Source organism: Phasianus colchicus, chromosome 3 (genome assembly GCF_987193195.1).
Source record: "Phasianus colchicus chromosome 3, bPhaCol1.hap1.1, whole genome shotgun sequence".
NCBI lineage: Eukaryota > Metazoa > Chordata > Aves > Galliformes > Phasianidae > Phasianus > Phasianus colchicus.
Window position 1 is genome coordinate 15,114,771 of NC_143438.1, and position 27,466 is coordinate 15,142,236.

The window sequence follows — 27,466 nt, forward strand, 5'->3', positions numbered from 1 at the left end:
TCATAGCAGGCACTAAGCTCTCTCCTAGAAATCCAAACAGGTGTTGGTCATGTTTTGAGACTTCTCCAGGAAATAAGTCACGGGCACCTGAGCATAGGCCTGATGTTGATAATGAAGCCAGGGTTGGGTTCTCTTTCCTGCTTGCTGACCTATCACCAGGCGCTGTGCCATGGATTGGCAAGACCTGCTTTTGCTTGCCCTCCCTCCTCCTCTGCTGCCTCAGCTAATTTAAATCTCAGCTATTCAAGGCAGGGACTTTGCTTTCAAACATGCTCAGTGTCACATGTGGTCTGTAAACTATAAACAGTAATTTCCACTGACTCATACTACTGTAGGCAGATGAGTGTCTACGGGTAATGGGTTACAAAAACCGGTGCTGGAGCAGTCACCTTTTGCTACTGTTCTGGTAATGTGGTTGCAAGAACCGTAGCAATCACGAGTTGACCAAGAAAGTTGCTATAAATATCACCATTTCACAGAGGAAATAAAAATGGCAAATGGAAACTGTTACATACAGCAGTGATTTGAGCTCTGGAAGAGACAAGTGAATTATTTGCCTACTTGAAAGCTAGGGGAAAAAAATGAAAATTCCAACTATGATAATTTCCCTCTACTGCCTGAAGGCTGGAGCATGGGCTGCAGCCAGGAAGTTCCTGCCTGTCAAGGATTTTTTAAATATTTTTTCATTATTATGTTGTGGTGAGATGTTAGAGAGTGTAACATTTTGAAACAGGTTGCCCAAGGAGGTTGTGGATGCCCCATTCCTGGAGGCATTCAAGGCCAGGCTGGATGTGGCTCTGAGCAGCCTGGTCTGCTGGTTGGTGACCCTGCATATAGCAGGGGGGTTGAAACTAGTGGTCCTTTTCAACTCAGGCCATTCTGTGATTCTATTCTGTGAATCTGGAAAGCTACCTGGGTGTTTTTCAAGCGTGCTATTCATAATGCCAGTTGCAGTGGCTTGGAATTCTGATGTGTAATGAATTAATCACAGCCTTGATTTGCTCTGAACATAAACTGCAAAGCTGTGATTTTTTTTTTTCCCCCTCTTTACACATGCACTTGTTTTGGTATGGTTTTGTTTGTTCATATCCAGCCTTCCTCTGCCTCTATAATTAAGAAATGTTTTTGTTTGTTTTTTTTTACCTGCCTGGAGGCCTCCTGCCCATGGTGCACGTGGCTCCTGCTGATATGGAAACAAACAGGTGGCCTGTCAGCCAGACTCACGTAGTTGCAGAACTGCAGGAGCTGCCACAGGAACCGCAGGGCTGGTGTCATGAGCTAGCCAGTGTTTAGGGAGGAGCTGCTGCACAGCTCTCTTCATCCAGCACTGGCAGCACAGAGAGATGCCTGCTTGTTCCAGGTGTAGATGGGCTCTGTCCAGCAGGCAGCTAACTTCTTGGAGCTTCCACGCTCTTTCTGGGCACAGCAGTTTTGTTTTTCCTGGGCAATCTGAGGGTCTGCATGATGCAAATCTGTCCATGAAGAAGTGCACAGGTTGGGAGATGCTGGCCTGTGCTGCAGCTTTCCTATAGCTGACACAGAGGAGGTGTGACTGCTGGAATGACTGCCACGGCGCTGATGTTCTGCGCTACTATTAATTTATTTATTTATTTTGCCTGGGGTGTCAGTGTGAAAAAAATGATTTCTGCAGGCTTTACCGGTATTGGGATTATTCTCTTGACTCTTAGTCTAAAGCATGCTCGCTTGATTGCAGTATATAGTAAAAAGGGGGGATGTTTCTTAATGGAGGAAAAAGGTTTTGATCGGGCCTTTCCTTTGATTGAAGTGTTAATTGGCAATCTGCGCCTCCCTCTTTCCGGCTGCTTTTGGGTATTTTTCATCTCCTTTCTGCCCAACCAGTTCTCTCATGTCAATTTCTTTTTTTGTCTGATTTATTCTGTCCTTCACGCTATTTTTTCCCAAAGGGAAGATAAAAAGCTGATTCCTTTAAAATCCCATTTCAAAGCATGTTCCTATTTCTTCAACTTTTCTACCAAAGCAAGCTTACAAGCAGTAGAACAAAAGCTGGCAGTTTCTCTGATTTTTCCCTTTTTCCATTCAAATCTACAGGGCAAATCTGTACATGCTGGCCTTTTTGCAGGCTGACAATAGGAGGGCAATAGTTCATGCCATTAGAGGATGGAAACAGACTTAAGAAGTGCAAGCAACTCTGACGTATTTGGTAGTAACACACTGGGGAGAAATGTTTGCAGGTGCAGGTTTTCTTGCATTCAGCAGGCTATATTGTACTCATTTCTTGGGTTAGAGGAGAAGTAAACTAAGAAAAAGAGATCTAAATTTCCATTGCATAACAGCGGCTTCTCTATAGCAAATGCCAAAAATAATGGATCAGGGACTGATAACAAGGGCACATGTTGTGTAATTGCATCCAAGAAATAAACAGTCTCTTGCCAGTGCTGTGTATGACAAGTGTGTTACCTGGAACTGGAAACAGATTTAACTCTTGTAAAAAAAATTAGAATCACTTTGAAAAAGAACGTGGCATGAACTGGAAGTAATTTCAGTTCCTCTAGTATTTTTACAAGTGCAGGTATAGGGCAGTGGGAGAGTACAGATCTCTCTGTGCTATGGTGTTGGCCAAGCAGGTCTAGAAATGGACAACTATGACAGCCAGAAGCGCAAAGAAAATCTCCAGAGCACTGCAGTAGCTTCACAAGCACTGAAACAACCTGAGAATATAGCTTACAAAGAGCAAGTTCAAAGAAACCAGAGGCTTGCTGAAGACTGCAAATCATTAACTTGATCTTTTGTGATAAGAATCAGTCATATGCACATAATAGAAATGGCTTGACTGGATGGTGTGTGGTGGTTTAGCAGGTAGCTTAATCCCAAAGCAGATCAAACTTGTAAACTTTAGAACCTGTCAGTGTTCAGAGATTATCTTGAGGTGTACATTTCCTAAAGCAAAAAATTCTGCCTGCTCTGGAGAAACAATAACTGCAACCAAATTGCTGGACAGGAATCAGAAGGAAAAACAGTAATTGGCCATAAGTTGCTGGAAGTGTAATTACAAAAAATGCTCCCTATCTGGCTAAGTGAAAATATTCCTGAAAATGCATATTCAGTAAGGTAGTAACGATACTTATAGGTGGAGGACTGCCTCTGAATAAAGGCAAAATATAATAGTGCTGAAGCAGTGTGGTGATTCCTGAGCAACCCTTCTCTGCTTTCTCGGAACGGCAGATCTTTGCCTTGTGCACTCAGCAGTTCTGCTCCTCCATAGAGGGACTAGGAAAGAGGGCAGCAGCCATGAGGTGGGAGGTGTGGGATAGGGCCTGTGGTATCTGATTTTCTGGCAGAGGAAAGGCTGTACTGCAGTTCTTGGAGATGGAAGGTTGCAAGAGGAAGGTATGTGGAAAGCCAGAGTAAATTCAGAAAAGTCCTAAAATACTGTTATTTTCAGAATGGCTCTGCATCCCAATTTCAGGACCTTCAAAATACAAGGAGTAAGCTTTCTGGAATAAGGATGGAGCTTGCCTACTATTAGAAGAAAAAATACTTTCATTAGAAATCAAAATGCACTCTTAACTATCATTCAAAGTGCAGTAAGCAGTGGAGAAAAAATACATTCATTGCACCTGAGGAGGTTTTGGTGGAACTACATTTTCCAACTCAGAAGCACAGTGTTTTTGTATGAAGCATTTTCCCTTAAGTGCTCCATTCCCTGGCCCTGCAGCAGATCTCCTGAGGCTCGGTGCAATGGTGCAACCTGGTTGGGCAGGCAGGCAGGCAAAGGGTCAGACAAGTGCATGCTTTGTGATTCCGTAGCTTCACTTCATCGAAGAGGAGGACTTGTTATCAGTAGTATCAAAGGTTATCCTGTAACATGAACTTTCATGGTAAACATCAGCTTCAATACAACTTTTCAGAGGAGATGAAAACTTAGAATGGGTGCTCTTGCATCACAGACGAAGTGGACATCCCTGTTTGTTTCTAACAGATATTTACAAGTTTTAGCACCGATTGATCCAGTGCAAAGGAAATGGCAGCCCGTTCCCTCATCCTGCCTGCTTTCAGCCATGCTCACTTGAGGGTGTTTTCCATGGCACTTGATGAGAGGGAGGCCTCAGACTTCTCTTCCAACCTATAGCACCCCCAGGGCTATTGTAAATCTATAGCAGTGTCTGACATCTGAGAGTGAAGAGTGAGCAGCTCCAGAGCGATGGTTAGTGTAAGCAGATGTACCAAATAAAAAGAACTATGGGTACTAAATGAAATCCAAGATTCTCTTGGCCCTAAGTTTAACTTATATCTATTTAAATTAGACAGCAAAGACTTACTTTTACCACTGGTTTGAGGTAAATTATTTTTATTTCAATAAATATGTTGTTCAATATGTGAACAGTTATTTATTCAGCGCAAAATCAGTTGTGACACATAATGGGCCACCAGTTGTGAATGGTTCACTTTGGATGTGGTTTTACTATTACTTTTTTTTCCAAATAACTACAGCAATTACATTAAACAGTTAAATCAACTTGACCTGTGTGAAGACAAAAATCTGATTTCAGCAGTGTTTTCAGCGATCTTGTTTCCTGTGTGCTCACTGCAAAACTACTGCAGCAGCCTTGGCACTCTCAGCTGGTAACTGGGCTATGTATGTATATACTACCTGCTTTTGCACCACAGTCAGCCTCCTCTGCCCCAGCAAGCAGCCTTGGTTTGACTTGAACCTGAGCTGCTACAACCACCTCCTGCCTGTGTGCTGGCAGCCTCCAGTACCTGGGCCATCAGCCCAGCCTGAGTTCATCGCGATAAGGGCATGCGGCATAGCTGGAAGCTGCAGAGATCGCCGGAACCCGTCCCTGCTGCAGGCGAGCACTTTCTGGATGATATGCTGAGCTTGGGAGTACAGGAAATCTCCTTCTAGGAATACCCAGAAGATCACTGCGATAGCACTCCAGCAGACAGAGTACATATGGTATTTTGACCTGCATAGTGCTCAGGGAGTTGTTTCACCCTGCTATACATGGGGGTAGCTGATGATCTCTCCAGCATGAGGGATTAGTACAGAAGCTGCTGTTCAGCTACAGGGGTTTGCTTGTTTGTTTGGTGAAGAACAGCAAGGCAGGCAGCTGGGTGTGATAAGTATTTCAGTCACACTGCTTTAGTCACTACCATGTGCAGATCATTAATTCTTTCCCAATTCTCCTCTACTGCCAGCATGTTATGTAAATCCCTTTCTGATTTCAGTTCTTATGTCCCTTCTAGCTCTTCTCATCTGGGACACGGGGGATCAAGACAGCTTGTTGACCAGGAACCACTCACCTAGACTGCCATTATCCTAAAGCTTGAAGCTTTGCAGGAATCCAAGAACTGCCCACGTGCCTTTGATATCTTATAATGATTACTGCAACAAACCTCTAAAGAAATGAACACCTATGCTTGCTACATAAAAGGGGAAAGGGTGGAGAAGAAAGTAATTCAGAAAAACAGAAGGAAAAAGTTGTTCTCCTTGGGTACTGAAGTTTTTCCTTCCTGCTGCTTTCCCTAAAAACAGAAGGACTGACTGGATGGAAATCACAGAATCACAGAATTGCCAGGGTTGGAAGGGACCTCAAGGATCATGAATCTCCAACCCCCCTGCCACACGCAGGGCCACCAACCATTCCACCTAATGCTAGACCAGACTGCCCAGGGCCCCATCCAATCTGGCTTTGAACACATCCAGGGACGGGGCATCCACATGAAAATCACATTAAAAAGTCTGCAGGTTTTTTTTTTTTTTAATCACTGCATAGCCTACGCATCCTCTTCCCTCCTCTCTCCCTAAGGTGAATATGACACAACCAGAAAATCCAGCAGATGAGCACTCAAGCGCAATAAGAAGGTCTGTCCAGGCTGCAGCCTCACTATCTGCTCCGCTAAAGCTTTATGCCTTCTCTTAATGGCATCTTAAAACAGCCTGTATCTCTTTTGCGTGTACCTTGTATGCTTTGGGAGCAATTATTTTTCAAGAAGATCAAAAGGACACGTCTAATATCAGTCACTTGTATTGCAGTATTACCAATTCATACATTTGTTTCCGTGTTTAAATGACTACTTTCATAATTTGGTTCCGTGCTTTGTTCACACAGAGTTATCTCAACCCACAATATTGTTATTGCAAACGTCTGTTGAAAGATTTAAATGAACGATTGAGGAAGCAGAAAACCACAGCTGGTCCTATAGTTTGGACACTTTAATCTACTTGTATTTGATTTTCTTCTCTAAGCACATCACTGTTGTGTTGACGCTTCTTCTAAGGATTAATTAGCAAAGCAATTAGCATGTTTTAACCTTTCTGTTTTCTTACCCATCCCCAACGACGTACGTACCTTGGTCAGTTTGTGCTTCAAAATTACACTTTTTTGTGTTGTTTATCAAGGTCAGATTAATTAAATACTGCTTTATGTACAACAAAGTTTGGACTGGAGAGCTTCAACATTTTTTTTAGTGTTCAATTTCCAGTTCCACAGTCACCGAGAAAATAGTTTCATAGCAAACCATTCCCGTGTGTCAGGAATGCACTTCCTTAGTGAATGAGATCACATGAGACAAATACAAACCAAACAGCAGACAGCTCAGGAGGGCAAACTTCAGTGCCTACTGGCATACTTTAAAGGAATCAAAAACCTACCGCTGTGGCAATACTTTGGTGAGTTATAATCAGTTTGCAGGGTCTTCACTTTTGAATGTTTTTTCTCAAAGACAAATTCGTGACACTTCACTGCCCCGGGAACAAAACCAGAGCAGACGCTACCTGGATTGTCAATCACAAGGTTGTAAAGTGGCCACTTAGCCAAAAGGAAAAAACAGTATGGATTTCTCCATAAAATTTAGCGAGGGGATTCCTCATTAATCTGCAAGGGCTTTTCAAACGTTTAGTGATATGTGATTGTAACTGTGACCAATCAGGAGCGTATCATGCATCTGAGGTTTTTAAAGGCCCCCTACCAACATGTTTAACGTTCATTTCACTAGACATTAGCTGCAGATGATTGTTTTCATCCATACCCTCGCCTCATGTTGATTCTGAGAGCGATACTGCATTGTGAAAGACAGATTTATCTCCGTCTGCTTTATCTCCATGCTGCTGACATTTGTGCTTTTCAAGTCTTGCCATATTCTGTAGTAGATATCTATAAATAGGCTCTATTACATTATCAATCTCCTCTTTTGTGTTTAATTAATATTCTACAAAAGATAACACATACACCGCCCTGTATGTACAGAATGAAGTCAGTATCTCTGCTTGCCATGTTTTTACTCCACATCCTACACCAACATCTGCTGGTTGGACTTGGTGACCTCTTCCAACCTTAAGGATGTCTATGATTCCACACTGCCTTTCCTCGGACACACCACTTGTCAGCTCTCTCCCCATTTGCGCTGTGGCAGCTGTTACCTCAGCACGCACACCTTCTTCTCATTTCCTCACACCTTCACCCCACAGCACCACACTCAAAGCGTCACTAAAGTCCGATCCTGGCTCAATCCCATTCCGGAACTAATTCCTGGATTCTTTTGTTCCAGATTCTTTGCTCTCCCCTTGACGACTGCCTAATCCCTGCCAGCAGCCATGCTCCCATTTCCGCCTACTCCTTGCTCCAATCTCATCTCCTGCATTATCTTCACACCCTTCTGCACGCCCTCTTGCCCAGCGCTTTTGTCTGATCCTAATCTCTCCAAGGCCATAACGCTGCATACGCTGCAAACTCCTCTCTACAAGTCAGAGGCTGCACAGCGTTTGCAACATAAATCATTTCAGAGAGTTCCTTCCAGTCATAAAGAGCGAAGGAAATATTGAACGTAAGCAGACGTACTAAGTCAAAGGCATGGGATCATTTTAGTTGAGCTCCAAGAGGTGTTTTTTTTTAAAATTTATTATTATGCTTTGAAACCCTGCTTTTACACTTTTTTTTTTTTTTTTCCCCATGAAGAGCTGCCCTCAGGTTTCAGGGCGTGAACGCCCTTTATTTCGTTACTATGAGAGTGGTGAGGTGCTGGAACCCAGAGATTGTGGATGCCCCGTCCATAGAGGTGTTCAAGGCCAGGTTGGATGGGGCCGTGGGCAGCCTGGTCTGGTATTAAATGGGAGGTTGGTGGCCCTGCGTGTGGCAGGGGGGTTGGAGATTCGCGATCCCTGAGGTCCCTTCCAACCCTGACCATTCTGTGATTCTACGATTCTGCGAACGCCGCCCGCCCTCCCCTCACGGAGCCACGCCCCCTCCTTTCGGCGGGAAGCCCCACGTGACGAGAAGGGGCGGGGCCTACCTCAGGCCTCGCCTCACCCGCCCTAGGCGGGGACCGTAGGGGGCGCCCTCTCGCACCCCGTCTTCTCCGTAGGAACTCTCTCTTCTCCGCCGCCCTTTGCCTCCAACGGTGACCCCGCAAACAGCCCGCGGCTCCAATCTCCGAGCACCGTCCCGCCCCTCGGCCAATCCGCGAGCTCCTTCCCCTGGCTCACCGGCCAATCCCCTCGTGCGAGGCCGCGCCCGCCCCGCCCACCGGCCAATCAGGGCGCGGAGTGGCGGCCGCGTTCTCCTCCTCCCTCCTCCTCGTCCCTGGCCCCGTGGCGCCGCGGCGCAGGCGGGTACCGGCTGTACTCCTGCTGGCCGCGCCGGGCCGCGCCGCGCTCGGCGCTTCCCGCAGCCCCGGGGGCCGCATCACCGCCCGCCGCCCCCCTCCCCGGCGGCAAGCCCGGCCCGAGCCATGCTGCTCCTGGCGGCCGCCTTCATCGTGGCCGTCGTCCTTCTCCTCTACATGGTGTCGCCGCTCATCAGCCCCAAGCCGCTCAAGCTGCCCGGCGCACACGTCGTGGTGAGTCGAGCGATGCCTCTCGCTTCCCCCTCCGCACCCCGATCCCGGCCGCTGCTGGCCGACCGACCGCGGGGGAACGGTCCGGCTGGGCGGGACGAGGGAGCGGGCAGGCCGCGGCCGCCGTGTCCCGGCGAAGGCCCGGCTGCGTCTGCCGGGGTGCTGGAGCGCGGCCCTCCGCGGGCGGGGGAAGGCGCGGGCTGAAACGAGACCCGGAGCGAGGAAACGGGCGGGCTGACTCGGCGGGAAGCGGTCAGACGGCACGCGGCGCGGGTATCCGTGTCCACGAGCGACGTTTTGCTTGTGTGTAATCAGCGTGGTAGGAGCGAGCCTTTGAGGGGTGGGTTTATCCGGGAAAATACAGCGTTTGAACAGTTCCCCGGGAGTGACGGGGAGCGACGGCCGGGGGCCTGCGGGTGCGGCACGTGGGTGCGTGAGAGCGAGTGGGGATAGCGGTGGTCCTTCGGTCGGATGGCGAGGCTTCGCTGTAGTTAGCCCGGGTGTGCTCCGTGTAGAGCAGCTGTGCTGTTCGCTGATTTAATCTGCTCCCGAGTTGCCGTTGTTACAGCAGGACTTGAGGGTAGTGCAGAAGTTAGACCTTTGAGGTGCGGGGGAATTGACAGCTGCTCTGCTTTTGGGATTTATTTATTTATTTATTTATTTTTGAGCTCCGCGTTTGCTTGCTTGTTTGCGTTTTTGTCTGCCTGCTTGTTTTAGGGCTGCTCTTTGCAGGTAGGGCTGTTCCCGCTTGGAGCTGTCCAGGTTGCGATGGCATTCCCGAGGTACTTGGTGCAGTGGGTATTGCTGGGTACTGTCACTGGCTTTACAGCATCGTGAGATGTTAGAGCGTGAGTGAATGCTCTCTGTTTGAGTCTCTTCCCACAGCAGTAACGCTTGCTAAGCAAGAATCCTTCTGTACTGCGTAAAAGCAAAGGTGAAGCAGCGTGAGGGTCTTCTGTGATGCTCACATGGAAATAGAATAGTAAACAATAAAGTGTTTGGTGTATTTCATTCTAGAATATTGTCCACTTGCTTGTTTTTAATCTGATTATCCCAAGTGTTGTCTTTTCTTTATGTCATTACACTTTTTCCAAAGCTACTCTGCTGGTTCTTCTGTTTTCAAAGAACCACTTCAATTAGCTCACACAGAAAATGACGAAGAATAATCTCGTTGGAGAAACCTTCCCTCACAACTGCTACTGCTAATTACATTAGCCCGTGTAAGCTGAATTTAACACAAGTGGAGGTCTCAAAATGACTATTCATAGGACTATAGAATGGCCTGGGTTGAAAAAGACCACAATGACCATCTAGTTTCAACCCCCCTGCTATGTGCAGGGTTGCCAACCACCAGACCAGGCTGCCCAGAGCCACATCCAGCCTGGCCTTGAATGCCTGCAGGGATGGGGCATCCACAACCTCCTTGGGCAACCTGTTCCAGTGCTTCACCACCCTCTGGAGGGTTAACTGTATTGATGTACCAATAGAAAAAAAGGATGGAGGTATTTATTGGCATCACCTTACAAATCTGTGTGTGATGAGTTTCTGTGGCATTGCTGCTGGCAGAAGCACTTGTTTGACTGTGGCTTCAGTTATGCTCTCAAAACATTTGTGCAAATGAATGAAATGTGGAGCAGTTGTTTCAGAGTTTTACTTTTGGGATGTATAGGTGCTGCTCATAACCCTGATGTTGTTAAACTTGCATGTTTGGATTTCGAATGTTTGGGTAAATTGTGTAAGGAAAAATATTGGATGATAGTTTTGTAAATTAGAAACTGCTCATGGAGGCTTTACACATCACGTGCAAGGTGAATTCTTGCATTTTATAATGGGAATGAGTGTTCTCTGCTACTGAGATTATCAGATTTCATGAAAATATTCAGGATTGTAGCACTGTTCAAAGACTTCCTTGAAGTGTTTTCACAGAAGAGGTCAAAATCTGTTAATGTGATCTGTATATATAATTCCTCCTTTGCGTGTGCAAGAGAATACCTGTAGTATTTCTTAAAGAAAATCATTGGATGTGTTTGGACACTATTGTGTATATTGTGTCCTAGCAGTTACTTGATGAATTCTCAATTTAAATCAGCATTTTTTTTGCACTCAATCATTTGTAGAAGCTATTTCTCTGTACTCCTAACAGTGGTAGTGGTAAATATAAGCTAGGTGTTGGAGGTACGAAGACAGAAATCTGAGGCAGAAAATGTGTGGTTGTTTTTTATTGGTTTTTTTTTTTTTTTCCCTCTTGTCCTCTCTGGAGTCACTTGTGTGATGGAAGCGCTTGCTGTGCGACATGAGGTGTGCTTTAGAGAGGGATTGTGACCACAGGAGTCTCTTCTTGGGGAGGAATGGAACTCCACAGAACTCCAAATTACTGATCTCATCTTGTGGGGGTGTTTTCCTGTTCCATATCTGCTGTGTGTTTTGGTAACCTCAGTGGGCACTGTTAAATAGAAAGGACTTTGCAGCTATCAGGTTGACTTGAGCATCAAGTTTTGCTCATTTAGTAAAACAAAATTCTTTTGTATGTATACTTGCTTTTGTGGGCAAGCTATGGCAGGAATGTAAGGATGTTTGCTGCTTGTGATTGTCTTCCTTTCAGTTTGAGCAGAGCCTTTAACTTGGATTTAGTTGAGCTTCAGCATGCCGGAGCTAAAGGTGTAAGGGCCATCTCAGGGCTAAGAGTAGTTTCAGCATTTCCGTGCAGAGCCCATCAGATAACAGCAGCAGGCTCTGGGTGTTCCAGGAGTTGACCCATCTCTGTGTCTCAGCTTTGTAGCTCTGCATTGGGAGCACTGTGACCTGTGGCTTGGATGCATCAAGAGGTTCAGCAAGAGGTCATTTGGAGTCCAGTCAGGCACAGCAGCCAATCGGAGCAGGTTGCGGGGATGTTTTGTTTCAGTGGAACTAAACACCTGCTGTTAGAGCACTGTCTAGAAGCGTGAAGACAGCTTGCATCCTTGCTGCTGCTATTTCACTTAGCTAACAAGCCCTGTTGGAAAGAGCATATCAGGTCTTCATTTTATTGCTTCTGATGATAGTTGTGGTGATTTGGAATTGCGCTTACAGAACAACTCAACGATCAATCAGTTTCCTCACTGTTACATTGCATCTCATGGTGCATGTTAGTAACAACCTCCAACATATTAGTAACAGTCTTCCACCTAAATGCTGAACTTCCCGGCTAATTGATTCTGCCTTTTATCGCTGGCCTATCTGACGTGAGTCCTATCCAGCATTCTTGGGTATGACTGCAAATAAAAACTTCCTTTTCTTGCTTGACTTCAGACCTCGTCTTTCTGAAGTGAACGTTAGTGTTGTCTGACAAGCCAGAGCTTTATGCCAGTATCTTCACCTTCAAAAATTCCTCAAACACTGGTGTAGTTGACCAGTTGATGACACGTGGCAATTTGTACAGGTAGCAATCAGCTGTGCCTCAGTGCTGTGCCAGAAGTGAGAATTGGAGCAATATTCCACATGCGTTCATTAGTTCCTGTGCTGACGTAACAGCTGCTGCTGAAAATCTGTGAAAGCAGCTCATGAATGCTCTGGAACTGAGGTTTGCCTGAATACATCAAACTGAATCTCTTAATCCTTCTGGAGACGTATTGGACTCTTGAAAGATGCTTTGGGAATAAACTAAAAATTTAACTTTTCTGTTGTAAAGAATTAAATGATGCTGGGTTTCTGCTGGAGTCCCCAGACATTAACAATCATTCTTACAGACTTTGTTTGCTTAGAAAGTGGTCATCCTTTATTCAGAATGCAGGAGGAAGTTTTTCACCCAGAGGGTGGTGACGCACTGGAACAGGTTGCCCGAGGAGGTTGTGGATGCCCCATCCCTGGAGGCATTCAAGGCCAGGCTGGATGTGGCTCTGGGCAGCCTGGCAGGAGGGTTGAAACTAGATGATCTTTGTGGTCCTTTTCAACCCAGGCCGTTCTGCGATGTCCAGAACAGAACAAGCATCTTGAAGTCACCCACAAAGGTTAGTGTAGTGAAGAGTTGATTAGAAGCTGATTTGAAGTGACTTTCTCTAATAGAGGAAGTCTGTGGAGCTCTGTTTAAGCTGAAGTTAGTCTTTATAAGTTCTTGAGCCATTACAGCAGACAAAATAGACAAAAACTGGACTATGTTGAAAATAAGTTTGCTGAAGTTACATGATCACCCTTGGCGTACTGAGCTGTTTTTTTTTTTTTTGATGGTTGGTGATGAGACACTCAAAGGAAGAAGAGCTTGGTGACTCAGGGGAGCGTACTTCTAACTCTTTTGACTTTACTGCCTCCAGGAATATGAAATAATTTTGAGGGTAGTAAGTCTGAAAACAAAACTGAGGCACGTGCAGATGAGACTGCCTTTGATGAAGATGCCAGATGAAACAGCCTTTGCTCTTCCACTGATTGGCTCAGCACGTTCCATTTCTCATAGTTGAAATAGTGGTGATTCCTTACTTTCTCTGAAGTCTTGATAAAGAACAGAAATAACAACTTCCAGAAGAATATGAATCTCTTTTTCAAATACTTAAGCCTGTATTTCAGAACTCACTTCATCAACAAAGCATTCTGGTATTTTCTCAGTGATGTGCTCTTAGGAGAAGATTCAACAAATTTGGCCATACAAGGAAAATACAACTCTGTGTATTTAAGGACTGAAGGCATGTGCAAACAATGGGTTTAAATGAACAAATCACCTGAAAGTCGGTATCAGGAAGACGCTTTTATTTTTGTCAAGAAGAGCAGTTGGGTCACCATCTATGTTTTGTTTTAAATGAAGTCTGCAAATAGATTTTTCTGGAGGGCGGTGAGGGGGTGTTAAGGTGACTTGAACCTGTTTTATTAGTGTGGGGCTGTAGCCATCACCTTGCATTGGTCTGCAGTCAAACTGTTTATTTCCTGTTTGCGTGGAAGACCACTGAGAATTATGGTTTAGAGGAAGAAGGAAAGGCTTATGAAGGCTTAAATCTGGGATCCCCACAGGAGGGCACTGAGGGATGGCACAGGCAGTTCAGTATCCAGATGTGAACTGTGAGATGCGCTCTACAGCGGGTCAGCTGTCAAATTAAGGATGTTTATTTTATAAAAAAGAAAATAACTTTTAAAATTGTTTGTTTACATGATGTTTCTGGCTGACTAGCTATGATTGCTCGCTTTATGAATTTTTGGAGGGGCAGTAGGTAATTGCATTCTTAATAGTGATTTCAAACTTATAACTATTATTGTACCTTAAAAATAAGTTAATCAAGTGAGAGTGGGTCTAAGTGAGCCTGGCATGAGAAACATGAAAAAATACAACCAAGGTAAAGCTGATTTTTGGGACAGAATGAGTTGCCTGACAGGGTAGTGAGATTTTGTTTTTCCATTCATACTCAGTAAGTAAACTAACTTTTGTATATCTTGAGTATTCATACTTCACTGGATAATATTTGAATCTCAGTACGCTTTTAGAATTTTGATTTGATTTTTTTTATGGTATAGGGGTAGGGATGAGTGTAATGGTCTAACTGACTTTCAAATAACTTCTAGGTAACTGGAGGCTCCAGTGGAATTGGAAAATGTATTGCTATTGAATGTTATAAGCAAGGTGCTTTCATAACACTGATCGCAAGAGATGAGGTAAGCATATTTGTATTTTTGCTGGCTACACTATATTAATGAAATTGGTATGGTTGAGGAGTAATTTGGGAATTGATAATTACTCATTCTTTTTTTCCCTGTATGCTTTAAGGTGGTCCTAATAATTTAAATGTAATGTATTTTCAGAGTAGAGATGGCTGCCTTTTTAAGAAGTGTATCATAACATAGGATTTGTGATAAGCTTGCATTAAAACTCTTCCGTGGCTATCGCATGGAGTTTAGGTTCTGATTGTATATTCATAAACCTCTAAGATGAACACAGGAAAGTGTTATCATTAGCTGATGATAATGTTCTTGTTTTTAGAGAATGTTTCTAGGGCTTCTTGAAATACTGAAGACTAATATGTTGTCATAACTGAGGTGCTTTAGCTGTTCTTATTATCCGTTTCAGAACAAGCTGTTACAGACAAAGAAGGAAATAGAAAAGTACTCTGTTAATGACAAGCAGGTAAGATCACTGCTACCTGTAATTGTTGTGTTTCAAGGCGGTCACTTCAACATAGCTTCAGTAGTTGGTTTTTAAAACCAAGCTGTTTGATAGAAATAGGTGAGGCCGCACTTGAATTCAAAAAATTCCAATCCAATCTGTCTATGTGTGATGTTCCAAACTCTGCTACATTTGATGTTGCCTGGTTAGTACACTAACTTTTTTTTTCCTCAGAGAAAAAGATTGATATCTTCAGCTGTAGGTGTAATAGAATTTTTCTGATAGCTGCAATTTGCTGTCACTTGATAAATGTTTGTATTGTTCAAGATTGAGGAGAATAACCTACTTCTTTCAAGTCTCTCTTTGAGAGATCATAAATGCAGCAATTGTAATGGGGAATAAATTTAGGTACTTATTTTCAGATTTGTTCCCTGTGTTGTGCTGTGTATTGCTGTTTTCCTGGCAAAGCACTGAGGTTTCTAAACACTGAAGGTACTTTGGTAAATAAATAGTGTACTCGTGCTTAATGCACTGTTTTAGTGCCTTAATGCTTGCTGGGCTACTAGCTGTTAAAATAGGGCAGCTCTCTATGTTCAAAAAACACAACTTCGAGATGAAATACTACCATTTTTTTCTTAATGCTCATAATCCAAAGGAAAAGAGAAACAGTGTTGAGACCATTGCATCTTTAATTTCCTCTTTCTTGTGTTCCTGAAGTTGGTTCTTATTTTTACTATTACAAGTGCAAGCAATTTGTTTGTGATAAGGAATTTGGTGTCTATTGGGTGTAGTAAATCACTTCTTTAGTCTGGTAAATTAGGAAGTCTGATATTCTCTTGAAAAGAAGCGATGGAGGAAGATGAACGTTGGGAAGCAATAATGCTAGTACTAGCTGATATAAATGAAGGTATCAAGCAAACTCAGTAAGATTCTGTCTTTGCTCGTTCCTGTCAAATGGCTCAAGGTGATCTTTCTGTGCATGTTGCCTTACTCAGGTCAAATTTATTTTGAAATAATAAGTTATATGAGGTGAAGAGGATCAACGTTTTGTTCCATTTTAAAACAAATAAATCCTGGTAACAGTTTTCCTTTAGCTGCTTGGTTGGCAACCCTGCACATAGCGGGGGTTTGAAACTAGATGATCACTGTGGTCCTCTTCAACCCAGGCCATTCTATGATTCTGTGCTCTAGTCTTTTCCCAGGGTTGATGGTGAATTTTGTCAAACACTGTCAAAATGCTCTTGTTTAGAATCTGTCCAGACTTGACAGATGTGGGCTTACATTTTTATTTTCTTAAGAAGAGCACTAGGTTCACCCTCAAGAGTTTCAGTTAAAATTTCACTAAGTTCAAGACTGAACAAGCTTCGATGTGGGCTAAACAGGATTGTTTTAGCACTAGCAAATTTAGACTTGTCCATACTTCATCTGACTGTAGTGGGAGTGCCTTCATGTGCCTACTGTTGAGTTGTAGTCATTGTCACAGGGAAGACTGCCTGTTCTAAATTCAAAGAACACAAATAGAAAAAGCAGGGTGTCTGGAACAGCAGATAAGAAGCTGACAAATGAGGGCAGCTGAACAGACAGAGGCTGTACAAGAAGATTGCTGAAAGCCTGGAGTTGTCTGAGATGGATTGGCAGACCACAGAGGCTGTTACATTTGCAAGATGTCAAACTAGGGAGCAAAAATCCAGAGGAAATACCAGTTTTTACCTGATTATATGCTGTATGCATTCTGCTCACGTGTGTATATGTAAAACTAAGTTGCATTGAGAACCAGGATTGTGGTTTCTACATACCTTTAGGTGTTTGATTTGGTATGTTTTCTCTAAAAGACATTTATATGTGATTTATTTAGAATGCTGACAGCGCAGCCTTTATAAATAAAGGTGTGCATTGGAATGAAATACTTGCCCATAATTTTTTTTTTTTAATTTTTAAAAATCCCTTTCCTAGTGTGGAATATTCCTAGTTACTTCTCTGGGAGTGGAATTAAGCTTTTATTGAGAAATAAATGCTTCAGGAATGATCAGACAATGCTCTATTAGAACAAAAGACGAGGAACTGGAATGAGGATATTAGACTTCCTGGCAGCATAATCTGTTTATTAGGACCACATTCACAGTGCATGCTCTGGACTGGAGGTAATCAACTTAATGTAGCAGAAAGGAAATACAATAATAGAAGCAAAAAGATGAATTGTATAATGTGCTGGTAGCCAATACAAGCTTTGGTAGTTCCTGAGTATATTGTTCACAGTATGATTAACTGATCTGTGGTCCAATTTTCATATGGAAATGTGATTTTTTTTTTTTTAACCTTGCTGGTCTTTTGAAGACATCCAGATAGTAAATCAATGCTCAGCTGTTATGTTTGTTTTCAAACTTATGGCAAAGATAAATATTTCTAAAATCTAAAAATGCCCTGAGGGGAGATGCTTGCTGGCCAACCAATAACTTGCACCACAAGTTTACTCCGACGTCCAGCTATGCACAGTGCTGGAAGGCAGGAATAGCCAACCTGCTGCACAGGAATGGCAAGCAGATTCTGTTTATGTAGCTGGGAAGTGTTGCAGTCTGACCAGAGGCAAAACTGACAAATGACTAGCTGCCAAAGCAGTTAGTTACACTTTGGTAAGCTTTTCTTCATTTTTGTTGGCGTGCTTCATGACAAGTGACCCTGATGACACTCGTTAGAAACTGGTGATGACTTTATTTTACCTGAAATCAGCTTTAAATGAATTGAACAAAGTAAAGTAAGGCATAGAAATCAGAATAAGAATATGGGAGTCTCTACTTTTATTGTGGTATGTGATTGCTTCTCATTTCAAGACACTGAATTGCCCCTGAACTTTGCTAATTGTTTAACAGAGAGGATAGTCTTTTTGTAAATCTCTGGCCAAGCTGGAGTTGGCCGTGATCTTACAGTTGGTGATACCCCAGAGTCAGTGCTTCCTTTGCTGGTAGTTGACTGGAAGGTGCTTAAAAACTTAGATTCTGAGATCATGTTGCTAAATGTAATCAGCAGTTTTAAAGAAAACTTCCAGCTGCAGCAACAAAACATAAGACATTGCTGTCTCTTTTTTTTTGTTATTTATTTACTTATCCTCCCCTGAGCCACTGTCTATTTTCATTTTCTTGTATCATTCAAATGAAAATCCATAATCTCTTGTTCCCAGACAAGGAGTAAACGTTAAATCACTTTTTAGGCATGTGTAACACTGTGCCACTAATCAGTTTTTCTTAGTCTTGTTTTTTCTAATTTTGTCCCTGATATGACCTAATTAAGCAGTGTGCAGTTTCTTTTGTAAGCTTGGGGCCAACCATTCTTGGACTTAGATTATAAAACATTCTTTCATTTTCCTTTTTTAGGTTGTGCTATGTATTTCTGTTGATGTATCTAAAGACTATGAACAGGTGGAGAATGTTCTAAAACAGGTGAGAGACAACTGTTTCACCTGTGTGTGTGTTTATGTATATATTAGTGTCATCTCTGTGTGATGTGTTCCAAGTGGCAACATATTTTATAATGACACTATACTATATGAATGCTTTTTCCTGCTAGAGAGCTTAACTTCTGTCCTCTTGCAGGCTCAGGAGAAGCTGGGACCAGTTGACCTGCTTGTAAACTGTGCGGGAACATCAGTTACAGGAAAATTTGAAGATATTGAAGTGAATTCTTTTGAAGTGAGTGATCATGCTTTATTTCATCGCAAGTGATTTGCCATTCCCCTGTTCTAAGGAATAGATTTTACTGTGTCTTTCCAGACTGTATGAGTAGTGATATATTTCGTTAGTGATGGTTTTTGTGTGCATTTCTAGATTTGCATGGATTGCAACTTATTTTTTTACCTGATTATTGGTTCATGGATGGTTCAGAACAGTCAGTTCTCCACCTGGGATAGGGAAGGACCTCAAGATGGCAAGAAGGGTTGATGTGTGCTTTTATTTAACACACTGTGAAAGACACTGAATTTCATATGGTCTCTTTTTTCCTGGTGAAGATGTGTGGGTCTTTTTCCCATATTTTGAATCTGTTTAAGAGGAATCCATCTTGTCAGCATTCAACTCTGAGGTGCAAAAATTGTTAGTAACTTGGTGCAGCTTGATGGAAAGAAAAAAACAATAAAACCCAAACCAAAATGTATATTAAAAAAAACAAACAAACAAACAAAAACACAAAACCTCTCTACTTTTTGGTTAGTTTGGTTCCCACCTCATCACTGAGCCATGTGAAAATGCTAATTAGGCTTGATACTAAGTGAGCATAATGTTACAGTAAGTGTACCAATAAGTGTAAATACTCTGTTTTATTGCTTGTATAGGCCACCAGTTGTGTTTTATGTCTTCAGGAGAGCAAAACATAAAAATTCATCTTACTTGCTAACGATGAGAGCTTGTGCATATATACATAGAGTTCTTCCTGTTTCTTTTTTTAGGAAGCCCTTTAAACTCTCATTTCAGAATGTTTTTGTACATTGTGTATAAATGCTTTGCTTTCTAGACACTGTTCAAGTCAGATTTTTTTTTGTAATTTGCCCTTCTTTCTTCATGAAGGCCATAATAGCTCACATTATTAGTATCCTGAATGCCACTTGTATATACAGTGCATTTCTTTTTGTCTTACAGTGAGATTCTTAGCTATGGAATGGTTTATGAAACTAATACAGTAGAATACAATTGTTTACTTTGCTAGCTGATAGAAATAGAAATCTAATGGAGTTTGATGTTAAAGCAAGCCTCAGTAGGGATTTTGGAGAAATAATACTAAGCATCTGAAGAATTCTGAACCCATGACTCAAATACCATTTTAATATCATTTTTTACAGAGATTAATGGCAGTCAATTATCTAGGTAGTGTTTACCCGAGTCGTGCAGTAATCTCTACCATGAAAGAGCGGCGGATGGGGAGGATTGTGTTTGTGTCATCTCAGGCTGGGCAATTAGGCCTTTTTGGTTATACAGCCTATTCTCCAACCAAGTTTGCTCTTCGAGGATTGGCTGAAGCCCTGCAAATGGAGGTGTGTGAAATGACTCAAGTATTCTTGCTTGTAAACAAAAACATATTTTCACTAGCTGCTAAGCACACTTTTATTTCAGTAGTCTTGTGCAGCTCTGCTGATGCCTGTTATGTTGGCACTTCTTTGGGAGCAGTACAACCATATTGCTCTGCGCAGGGCTGCGGAAAACTAAGCTTTCAGTTGCCCAAGAGAGAAGAACTGTTTCTAGAACTGAAGATGACCACATACAAACTTACATGTTCTATTTATCTTATATCTAAATGTCTTCTATTTTAATGAAAGGGACTTGAATTTTAAGCAGAATGGTATTGAAGATTCCATGGTTATGTGAGGGATTGATGTGTAGACCCATGATTTCTAAGCTAATTGCGAGGCAGTGGTAAATGAATGGTATGTGAACCATACGAGACAGTAAAACTTGCAAGCTTGAATGTAATAGCCAAATCTTCTGTTCAAAGTGGTTCACTCTTCTAGACATTGGTATATGTGAGCTTTATATATTGCACTGTTCTAAGCCTACATTTAAGTTGAGACAAAAAAAAAAAAACCATTGTTTTCATTATTTGATGAGACTTGGAAGTATGTCACTGCAGTATGACAGGTAAAATTGATTGGGAAGTGATTTTCCTTAGTATCTGTTTGGTTCTAGACCCTTGCATGATCACTGTTGTTATCCTGTTCCATTCAGTGTAGTGGATTGTGTCGGTCATGATAAGAGAGTTCTGGCCTGCAGAGCAATGGGACTGTGAGTCTGTCTTCAGACTGGTGATATATTTTTGTTGAATTTTTAAAGGTTTTTACCAAACAAAGCAACACAACCATCTCTTTAGAATCTGTGTTTTCTTCCTTATTTGACAAAGCTCTGAGTCTTGCAAGTGTTGAGTGTGTGTATGATTTAAAACTACAAGCAATCTGAAGAAATAAAGCAAGCATGAATTTGAGAGAAATTAACAAAATTATGAGAGAAATGTAAAGGCCATCAGTAATAAGATAACACTTCTTTTTTTGTGAACTGCAGGTCAAACCTTATAATATCTACATAACCGTGGCCTATCCTCCAGATACTGACACGCCGGGCTTTGCAGAAGAAAGTAAAACAAAGGTAAATCATTCTTCAGCAACACTGTAAAGTTTTTAAAGGTTTACTTTATTATAAACAATGCATTTCAGATATCATGCACTTCTGTAGTACTTCTGGAAACAGTGCATATTAAAATGCTTAAAATGCTTAAACAGTTTGGTTTTTATCAACTTTGCTATCCGGTGTAGTTTACTCTGGCTTTAAATGGAAGAACAGCTTAACTTTTAATAGTTGAAACACTAATAAGCTTTTCTGCATGCAGTCTGAATGTTGCAAAATAGCAAACTAAAACCACTGTAACTTGTTTTGATATCAAGGCTTGATGAGCCAGAATAGTGTACCTATTTTGCACCTTTTTATATTATGCTGTTAGGATGGTCCTGACAGGTGAAAGGAAAACTCCACTTCTTCACTGAGATGTGCCATAACACGTATTCACACAGAATAGCTGGTTTGCACAATTTTATATGCAAGAACAACCACTATCAATGTAGAAAGGAAGCTCTCATTCTGTTTGGCACTATTGCTTTTTCAGAGAGGTCTATCAGTGGTTGCCTTTTTCATTTAGCTTAAAGCAGGTTTTGACCTTCAGAAATTTAGTTGCTTCTCATCGCTTGGCAAATTCCTACACAAAATGTAATATCAAAAAAGGGTGCTGGCAGTACTACTTTTAGGCCCCCAGTTTACACTGAGGTATCTGCTATCCAGAGAACATATACTGGTATCTGTAGATTAGCCATGTTTAAGATGCTCCATCTAATGTAATGTGTAATAGGAAATTGAGGTTAAATTTTGTCTTTCACCCTTTCTATGGGAATCAGTAGGGACTGTGTAACACAATTCTTTCTAACTTCTTGGTAATAGATCTTATGTATTAAGCATACTCCCACACATCCACATAAAGAATTACACATCTGCAGATACTTGTGTAGCTTGCACATTCTTTGTCTTTTCTTCATAATAGCCTACTGCAGGGAAATATATTCTCCAGCAAAATGTTCTGTTAATCTCAGATTTCTGTTTAAGGGGAATCAGTGGGGTGTGTGTGTGTGTGTGGCTTTTTTTTCATCAAAAAGACATTGTCTTTTAAACACATTTATGCATTGTTTTAGCACACATGAAGTCTTTTTGTTGTGTGACTACCTTGATAGTGTACCTTAAAACACTGCAATATTCAGTCATTTAACAGTTCAGAATGTCATTCATTATGATTGCATTTATTTAGTTCTGCTGAGTTTAGAACATCTGTTTCTGTGGTTTGCATCTCATTAAGGCTAAGCTGTTTTATTCTGCTCGTAGTTTAAGCAAAAAAGAAAAAAAGTCAGCTACAAGGATGCTTCTTCCTTGTGTTTAATCATTAAGCTCTTTTTCTGAGATAACTGCTTGACAAATTGTAACAGTGCTTTGACTGGCTAATCAGATGAAGTATTTGATGGTTGAGCTCTGCCTGCCTTTTTCTCAGCATGTCATTAACTTTAGTGAGACACCCCTGAATAGCTGCTGATTTTTCCAAAACTTAAAGTTTATTTTTGACATCTGCATCTCTCATGGATTTTGTTGACACTGGCCAGTGAATTAAATTATGCATGGGTTATGAAATGGGGATCTAGTGACACAGGTCATACAACCATAGGAAAGCATGTGAAAGGTGTGTGTGTGATTTCCTCTGACAAAGACACTGACTTTTATTTTTTTTCTTAATGCACACATTTAAAAAATAAGCCAGTGAGCTTGGTCAGCATATCAGGATTCACAATTTCACAGATACTTCACATTGACATTGAGAAAGAAGCCTGTAATTAAGTTCTTCCCTAGAAGTGTGTGTGTGTGTGTGTTTCAAAGGATTAATCTTAGAATGCATAGTAAGTATTTGAGTAGGTTTGAATGCTTCCATTCAACTTCATTAAATCTAATTCAATTCTTCTCTATAACAAATCTACTTGTAACCACTCTTCTTTTCCTAATTTAGTGCAGTTTGTTCTTTATCAACAGAACCATCTATCTTCATATATTTATCATTTAAACAGCTTGCCATGCATTTAGCTCCAGCATTATAGAAGCAAATAAATGACAAACAAGCTTCTGAATACTTCTCTACTTCTACTACCTTTTTACTGCTTGCTCTTACAACAGATCAGATTTATTTTTGTAAAAGAAATTGTGACTGATAAAATGGCCGTGGCTGCTTTCTTCTAGAAAGGTAAAATGACATAAATGCTCTAAAACACAATGAAGTGAAATACAGTGTTGGATTTTGGTGGGAACCCTGTGTGGGGTTTGAGAAACAAACAAAAAAAATTAAGTAAAATCCTACAAAACAAATTCATAAGGCATTTTAGGCCTATTTTTTTTTTTACTTCATTAAAATAAAAAATAGAAGCATTGAGGAGACACAGCTTAAGCATTTTTCTGGCTTCTGAAAATCAAATACTTGGAAAGAACACCATCTTCTATTTTGTTGGTAATAAATTCCAAGGGGAAAAAATACTGCCTAAAAGCTGGCAGTTCTCTTTGTGAAACTGTGCTACTTGTGAAGGTGCTTTTTCTTTTCAGTGGATGTTTTAAGTGACAGAACTTAAAGGTACCACTTAGCAGCAACACCATCTGCACTGAAAGACCCAAAGCCAAAATTTGTCCTTCATATTTTCTCTCCTGTGTGTTCTTAGTCAAACTTCTAATGACGTTTTTCTATTAAAGCCCTTAGAGACAAAGCTCATTTCTGAAACCTCATCCGTTTGCCAAGCAGAACAAGTTGCCAGAGTTATAGTCAAAGATGCCATAGTAAGTAAATCATTTCTTAAAGTATGACCTTCATGGGAGAGACCAAGATGGCTTGTAATGCTTGTTTAAGAGAATGATTGAGCTAAAAATAAAATCAATTGACAAGAAGTGGTGGTCTCTGGTTAGTTTGAGCAGGAAGTTTTTCTCTATTCCTCTATTGCCACTGTGCCCACAAATGATTTTATGCAATCTTTTTGAACTAAAATGTATCCAAACTTGTCCCTTAGAATAAAAGGATGCCTCAGTATGATACAATGTCTCAAAAGCAGGTTATGGCTTTATTTCAAAGCACTGAATTATATTGGCTTTTTATGTATCAAATGCCATTTGTCTAACCTCAAAAGCTTCTTTGACTGTCTAATTTTTCTTGAATATGAGCTTAGATCAAAATGATCTTAAAATAAATGGAGGATGTCTAGCCTTCTTGGCTATAACTGTCTAAAGTATCTGATTTATGAGTGATTAAAATACAATAAGATGCTCTTAGTTATAAAGAAGTATTGCATTTTTGAGGAACTGTTGTAAAGATTTGTGCTGAAGATTGCTTCTTAATAAAATAAGAAGAAGCAAACACCAAGGACATTCTGAGGTGGAAATAAAAATGAAATTCAATATCCTTAAAGTACAGCAATTGAATCTTGTCATTATTTTACAATTCTAAATACTGTTAATGTGGTTTTGAGAAGCTTTTACAATAGTTTCACAAATGCAGCAGATAAGTGCAAAATCATGCCTGGATTTGGGGTGGTGAGTTTCAAAATCTAGTATGTCCTCACGTGGTATTCTATACTGGTAGTTAAGGACAACCAATCTGGCTTCTAATCATAAGCATCTGATCTTTTTATACCATGCCTTCCAGTGGTCGGCTATTAGTTGAGATGTGGTCTTTATGCAGTCAAGCCCTCAGCTGAGAGACTAAAATGAAACTAAAAGGCAGTTCTTAGACTGTAGGAACTCAGTTCTCTCAGATGTGTGTTGGGTAATACTCCACTCAAATATCATCTCTACTGCTCTATATAGATAATTGTGATTCAGGAGCACCACTACTCCCTTTCATTTCTGCGCTCCATAGTCGTCCTGCAGTATTTCAGAAAGTCTGTTTTCCAGCATAACCTGCTAGGAGAAAAAATAAATAAAGTGGAAGAAGCCTGGCAGTCAGAGTTACAGAGTTGCAGTCTTTTCTGATGAGTAGTCCAAAAAAAAAAAAATAAAAAAAATCCACACCTTTTTCTCCAGGGGAGCCTCTCTCTCTTGGGTTAGTTGAATCACTTAGTGGGCAGTGCATTTTGCAATTGTGAGGAGGGCGAATCAAAGTCACTGATATAAGTGAAGGAAGACCTGTTGCTTAGTGTTTGAAGGACACCTCCAATAAGTCTCACACAGTAGTAACCTGACTTGAAAAAAAGGTTTAGCAGCATTTTATTCTTTGAATACAGCAGTGATTGGTGATCTGACAGAAACAGGGTGTAATTCTCTCTGAAACATGTTTACAGGGAGAACACTGTGCATTTTCTCTATCAGTAAGCATACTTCAAGAAGAAACATAGAGCCTTTCTAGCTTACAAAGAAATTCTTCGAAATCTATCACACCACTATTTTTGGGAGTGTCTTTCAGAATGTTGCTGTATAGTACAAAATATTTCTTAAAATATAGGCTTTTAATTGTGGTCATATTTTTTACATTGAGGAATTTATTCATAGTGACATGAAATTGACTACGATTATCATAAATAGCTGTAAAATTAAGGCACGTCATATTTTGCCACAACTGGGTAAATTACATTTTCCTTAATTACTGTTTTCCTTCCATTCAGCAAGGGAACTTTAACAGCTGTGTTGGATCAGATGGTTACATGTTATCAATATTGACAAGTGGAATGTCACCAGTCACTTCTATCACTGAAGGTCTTCAACAGGTAAGGTTTGCAAAGGCCTCATAGTCACAATTCCTTATAGTTCAAAATATGTAGAACGTTATGCAAACATTGATTATTTTTTTATCAAGTAGCTGTCAATACCGTGGAGGCTTGGATTTAGGAACTGAAGCAATGTTCTTGAGCTGATGCAGCAATGTGGCAAGAAAGCAGAGATAACTACACACTGCTCAGTCCTGAACTGGAACATAGTTAAGAATGTTTTCATATGTTCTTTTCTTGATTATATTACCTGTCTGGAACTTTTTTCTTTTATTTATGAGTAAATAATACGCTACAATCCAGGATCATAAGTGAATTGAAAGATGTTTCTCTGTTTCCAGGTTGTTTGCATGGGCATTTTTCGCATCATTGGCCTCTTTTACCTAGGAAGCTTTGACAGCATAGTTCGACGCTGCATGATGCAGAGAGAGAAATCTGAAAGTACAGATAAGACTGAATAATCTTTAACTGAATTGAAAGAAGAATGTCAAACAGTCCTGGACAGCTTGCTGCTCAAGTGGGACTCAGCTTCTCTGTTGAAGGATATAGACTGAAGGTACTTGGTTATGTGGTAGATGAGTCCTCTCAAAAGCAATGAAAGAAAACGGAAGTTTAACTCCAGAAAATGCCAAGCTATGCAAAAGAGTGATTGAGGATTAGATTTTTTTTTTCCTTTGGTGATTTGAGCTGGAGAGAATTTGGGAACATGTAAGTCATCTGTAGGATAGAACTTAAGAATGGACCATGTGTGGTAATTCTGGACAAATGCTTAAGTTTTCTCACTTTGGTGCTTATGTGGGAAAAAAAAATAACTATACCATGACAGATCGGGCTGAAGTAGATTAAAGTCCCCTGAACAAGTCACTACTCTTGGTAATATTTTGGGACTGTTTTTAATTTGGAATGTTAACCTTTCCTTTGATGGCCAATCTACAGATCTTTCAGTCAAAGACAGCTTTCCTTATTCTGTCCAGCACACAGTTGTGGAAACCTCAAGATGACAGATTTTTTTTTTTGGTTAATCTAAGCTTTCTCAGTCTGGGAGTAATTAAAAAGTATGACTTAATATATGCATACTTTCTAAAGGGAGATGAAGAACCCATTCCTACAGAGAAATGCTAGGAGGTGTAACTGGCCCTTGAAGTATGCTGTGAATGAAAAAAAAAATCAAACCATTTTCAAGTGTGATTATGTCTTTCAACATTTTAAATCATTGAAAAAGTATTTGTCAAAGTTATACACTCTTCTTATCTGCCAGTTTTTGCTCTGGAAAGGAAAGTAGCTTCATGCTACTGTCATGCACATTATTTTTCAAAGCCACAAATGATGAGCCACACCAGTAGGTGATGAGAGACTCAGACACTGGGCTCTTAGGGTAGCAGGAATGTAGCTTTTGGGATAGGGGGCAGGGAGGAGAGTCAGAATGGTATTCTGTTCTTGATTTGTTTGTTACACAGAAAAACTCTTTAACATGACAAGAAATAATTATTTAAAATTCTCTCCTCTGTCCCTCTCCTCATTTGCTTGATCTACATTATATATGAATCAAGGCTGCTCCATAACTGCTTCAGAATACACAGAACACAATGTGGTTTTTTTTCCTAATAAATTGCAAGTTTAACACTGGAAAAGCTTGATGCATAACAGTGATGTTTTAAGGGTGCACTATATACACTGTTTATTTAATGGACCACTATAGCAAGTGCCTTGTGAGCTTTTTTTCCCAAAAGCTGTGTATTTTATATTTATTAGCGCCACTGTGTTGTAAATGTCAAATCTGCCATTTTCAGTCA

General features: G+C 40.9%; 1 protein-coding gene across 1 annotated transcript; it reads left to right on the top strand.

Moving 5' to 3' along the window:
• The first annotated feature begins 8,554 nt into the window (after positions 1-8,554).
• Positions 8,555-27,171, top strand: KDSR (3-ketodihydrosphingosine reductase). The gene is made up of 10 exons (XM_031589265.2): positions 8,555-8,823; positions 14,341-14,430; positions 14,843-14,899; positions 18,247-18,312; positions 18,466-18,561; positions 19,704-19,895; positions 20,914-20,997; positions 23,674-23,757; positions 25,572-25,673; positions 26,015-27,171. The coding sequence occupies exons 1-10, from the start codon at positions 8,716-8,718 to the stop codon at positions 26,132-26,134; spliced, it is 999 nt and encodes a 332-aa protein (XP_031445125.1). The 5' UTR covers positions 8,555-8,715; the 3' UTR covers positions 26,135-27,171.
• The last annotated feature ends 295 nt before the right edge of the window (positions 27,172-27,466 follow it).

Excerpts from the sequence above, each read along its gene's own strand:
- KDSR (XM_031589265.2), top strand. The coding sequence starts at position 8,716 with ATGCTGCTCCTGGCGGCCGCCTTCATCGTGGCCGTCGTCCTTCTCCTC. Across the intron at positions 18,313-18,465 it reads TGGAGAATGTTCTAAAACAG|GCTCAGGAGAAGCTGGGACC; the intron begins GTGAGAGACAAC and ends GTCCTCTTGCAG. Across the intron at positions 25,674-26,014 it reads TCACTGAAGGTCTTCAACAG|GTTGTTTGCATGGGCATTTT; the intron begins GTAAGGTTTGCA and ends CTCTGTTTCCAG.